The sequence below is a fragment of the Gossypium hirsutum genome, chromosome D06 (assembly GCF_007990345.1).
Source record: "Gossypium hirsutum isolate 1008001.06 chromosome D06, Gossypium_hirsutum_v2.1, whole genome shotgun sequence".
NCBI lineage: Eukaryota > Viridiplantae > Streptophyta > Magnoliopsida > Malvales > Malvaceae > Gossypium > Gossypium hirsutum.
The window spans coordinates 18,539,264-18,543,624 of NC_053442.1; the positions used below are offsets into that span (position 1 = coordinate 18,539,264).

Genomic DNA, 4,361 nt, shown 5'->3' on the forward strand with positions numbered 1-4,361 from the left:
TATGAAATTAATGTGACTCAATTGGTAAAGTAGATATAATTATTATTTTGTTTAGATGAGATTATCCTAATACATTTTTAATGATAAAGAGTTAAAAAAGGAATAAGAATTGTTTTTGTTAGTAAAAATTCATTCTAAATTAATTTCTAACACAGTTTATAAATCATCCATAATAATTCTTTTCAATGAATGTATTTATTTATAATTAATATAAAAATAATAATAATAATACACTAAATATATCGCATCGTGCCACACTCAATTATCCGTCTAAATTCACCAAGTACCTCAAGTTTATTTATATTTCTTTTTAAAGTTTTTGTTTCGTATATTTAAAAAATTTCAATTGCGATATTATTAATTATTAGTTTCATCAAAATAAGGAGTAAAATGGTTGCTGTTGTATGAGGTTGATCTGTTTCTACTAATTCCTAGGAGATTGAGCCGTAAATTAAGCCATCAAATCCACCGACCTTAATGCAACTTTACAGTCAAACCACGTAGGACTTGTTCCCATTCAAAGTTGCAACCCCAAAAAATAAAAAAACAGCCCCTTTGAACTTTGAAGCTTTCAAAAAGAAATAAACTCGAGATTTTGAAAACAAAGAGGAAGAAATAGAAAAACCCAATAAGGAAACATCGTAGGAGAATTGGTGTTTTTGGATTCTTGTTTTTACCCAATATATATTTACATGCTTTTTCTCCTTTGATTTAACTCTTTTTCCTGATATGTATAATTTCTGGGATTTTTTATTTTCTAAACCGCCTTTGGATTAATCCCACATCGGAAGTGATTGGTTTTGAGTAATTGAGGGTTAAAGTGGTGGCTTTGGCCTTTGGGTGCTTTAAAGGCGACTTTTTCATAAATCTAGGTTGAGGGTATTGAAGCTTTTTATCGTATGGATCTCATGGGAGAAGTATTTTATAGCTGATTTTTTTTTTTTTATCTTTGGATGTATCTTGTTTCTATTGAAGGAAAGGATCGGCTTGTGAACCTGTCTGGCTTTGATTTGGATGTTCTCAGGCCATTGAAACTCCTACTACCCTTTGAAAAGAAATTGTTTTCGTTTTGTATCCCAAGAGATAGATGGGATAGAGAGTTCTTCAAGCTTCAAGGTGGGTAATTTGGAATTTGACAGATTCGTTGAATTGGGGAAGATATTGGTGATATTATTTGGTTTGAGACATTGGGTTTGGATTGTTTGGAGATGGGTTCTCCTCAAGGCTCCACATTGACAACAAATATGGTGGGGCTTGTTGATGGTTCAAGTGCACGGGCTGAGGTTTCCTTCATTGATTCTTTGCCTGTTTATGTCAAGGAGCTAATAGCTGGTGGTGCTGCTGGAGCTTTTGCTAAAACTACCATTGCACCTTTAGAACGGATTAAAATACTCTTGCAGGTGAGCTACCTGATATTTCCGTGTTGCTTGTATATATTAACATCATTCATAGATGCTATAACCCGAAATTGGTGTTTCTAATTTTAGCATTTTGCAATGCTCACATGTTTTGCTTGCTTTTAGGTTTTGTAAAGTTGTTACTTTCTAATTTTTGAGTAGTCCTCTTATAATCAAGTGATGATTTTGGCCGATGGATTTTTCCTGCAAAATGGGTTTTGGTTACAATGGTGTTAAGGGTTAGTTGTATGATATGTTACTACGGATGGTAAAAGATAGATATTGCCAAATCTACTGCCACTCAATCATTAGCATGATTTGCCTCGCTCCGCCATGGATGTTAAAATTTAAAAACCACTACCAACATCCATAACCATTCCGCTTCATCTCATTTGATATTTATTAGTTATTTCTAATAATGTTTTGCATTTAACACATATATCAATTACTTTTTTATACTTTTAAAAGTTTAAATATTATTTTAAAATATTGGGATAGAGCGGGCCATGCAAATACCAGAAATGCTTCATACCTGCCTATCGAGAAAAAAACTGTCTTGCCCCACCTCTAGTCTTCAAGTAAAAACCCTCTCCATTCGGGATGGGTTGGTCTGAAATTCAATGGGTGGTTCGGTTTTGCCATCCCTATCATGTTACTCTGGAGTTGGATGTTTGTCAAGATATGTTTACTTTGTTTCCCTTTTCATCCCTCTACCAGTATTTTCTGCTTCATGCACATTACTACTCACATTTTTTAATATGATTCTTTATCGTGCAGACAAGGACTGATGGTTTCCAATCTCTTGGGGTGTATCAATCCTTAAGGAAGGTACTAAAGCATGAAGGTGTTATGGGGTTTTATAAGTAAGTTCACAGATTATTTCACCATTTCCTCTCTCTGCCCTCCCACAAAACCTAGACTAATTCATGACTGTTTATACCCGCAGAGGAAACGGAGCCAGTGTTATTCGGATCATTCCTTATGCAGCCTTGCATTTCATGACTTATGAGCAGTACCGAGGTTGGATGTTAGATAACTATTCTTTCTTGGGATCAGGACCTGTTGTAGATCTTTTAGCTGGTTCTGCTTCTGGAGGAACGGCAGTGTTGTGCACTTATCCCTTGGACTTGGCTCGTGCTAAACTTGCCTATCAGGTAAGTTCTCATAAGAATACCATAGTTTCTCATAAATATTGTTCAAATCAGTTTTTGAAAGTGAGTTTGATCTGGCTTGCTGATATTTACAATAAATTAATCTATCCTTTACACTAGTTTAATCAAATCTATTAAGGAAGATTTTTTTGTAGTAGACCTGTGGCAGCAAAGAGTTTATTCTTTTGGAACAAATGCAACCATTCCCTGCCTCCTTGGATAAATCGGAATGAATAAAAGAAATGAATGTTCTTTACACTAATTTTCTCATTAATTTTTATGATTTAACAGGTTGGTGACACTAGATCTAAATTCGGTTCTGGTATGAAAAGTTTATATCCTCGACCTGCATATAGTGGCGTAACAGATGTACTGACACGTGTTTACAGGGATGGGGGAATTCGTGGATTATATCGAGGTGTAGGTATGTAGGCAGTTGTTTTTAATGCTTCTTGTTACAACTTAAGAATAAATAGATTTGACAATGGCTCCTAGTTCTTTGCATTATTCTCATAATGGCATGTTCGTAGCTATTTTCCTGTCAAAAGTCAGTTTTCCATGATAATAGAGATTTTCATTAGTTCAACATGCAATCTTGAAATTCTTTTAATGTAGTTGCTTCATTTTGCTCGTACTTTCTCGCTAGATGTGCCTGGACTTGATGAAACTTTTTTCTTACATAGGTCCAACACTGGCTGGGATCCTCCCTTACGCTGGTTTAAAGTTCTACATCTATGAGGAAATAAAGACACGTGTTCCGGAAGAGCACCGAAAGTCCATTGTGATGAATCTTTCTTGTGGAGCACTGGCTGGATTACTTGGGCAGACTTTCACGTACCCATTAGATGTTGTAAGGAGACAGATGCAGGTATTGTACAATACCAACTGTTACTTTCTAGGAAGTGTAATGGCTATTCTCTACTTTGTTAAAAAATTGGCATTTTGTTGTCTCGTTCATGTGTTATTATTAGCATGGAATCCATTTTGGGATGTTCTAAATGTTTTGAGGTACATGTGTACTGTGCTAAGTACTCTGTGTGTGTGTGTGTGTGAAAACAACCTGGTTAAATAAACTGGTCTTGAAGTCGTCTGATTCAGCCCAATATATTTGCCATAGTGTCAACTTGATAATGTCAACATGATTGACGCATCCAGGAATGTAATTTTTGGAAATGTTGCCCTACAGGTTGGAACTCTTCAGTGTTCAACAATTCAAGGCGATGCAAGATATGGGAACACATACGAAGGGCTTACTAGTATTGTCCGTAATCAAGGATGGAGACAATTGTTTGCAGGCTTGAGCATAAATTACATTAAGGTATTTTATGTAGTACTCAACAATAATATTAAACATAGCTTCTAGTTTTATCCTCGTACCTGTTGAGAAACAATAAACCTTAGTACTTGTAGGATACAGATGGAGAGTTGTCTACAGTTCAGTTTGAGCTTTTTTTACGTAATTGCCAATTTCAGTTGCTAATTGTGTGTTACAATTTGGTTGTCAGATTGTTCCTTCAGTGGCAGTTGGATTTGCGGCATATGACATGATGAAGGTTTCGCTTCGGATTCCACCCCGACAGAAACTACAGGCAGAACCATCTGGATAAACAGAGATGGATTTACAATGGGTTGCAACCAAAATCCGAAAGAACTTGGTGGTAGCATTATATGAACTAAGAAAAGTTTAGCAACCAAAAACTAGTTTCCTCAACTCATTGTGATTCTTTTTTTCTATTGTGATTGTTATGTTTTATTGTGGGATGCATATAAAATACCTTGTTTCTCAAAAAAATACATGCTTGGATTTTCATTA

General features: G+C 35.4%; 1 protein-coding gene across 1 annotated transcript; it reads left to right on the forward strand.

The window, feature by feature from the left end:
* Positions 1–422: 422 nt before the first annotated feature.
* On the forward strand, positions 423–4,361 carry LOC107901474 (mitochondrial carrier protein CoAc1). The gene is made up of 7 exons (XM_016827498.2): positions 423–1,400; positions 2,175–2,260; positions 2,344–2,551; positions 2,840–2,972; positions 3,232–3,416; positions 3,735–3,866; positions 4,054–4,361. The coding sequence occupies exons 1-7, from the start codon at positions 1,209–1,211 to the stop codon at positions 4,153–4,155; spliced, it is 1,038 nt and encodes a 345-aa protein (XP_016682987.1). The 5' UTR covers positions 423–1,208; the 3' UTR covers positions 4,156–4,361.

Excerpts from the sequence above, each read along its gene's own strand:
- LOC107901474 (XM_016827498.2), top strand. The coding sequence starts at position 1,209 with ATGGGTTCTCCTCAAGGCTCCACATTGACAACAAATATGGTGGGGCTT. Across the intron at positions 3,417-3,734 it reads TTGTAAGGAGACAGATGCAG|GTTGGAACTCTTCAGTGTTC; the intron begins GTATTGTACAAT and ends GTTGCCCTACAG. Across the intron at positions 3,867-4,053 it reads TGAGCATAAATTACATTAAG|ATTGTTCCTTCAGTGGCAGT; the intron begins GTATTTTATGTA and ends TTTGGTTGTCAG.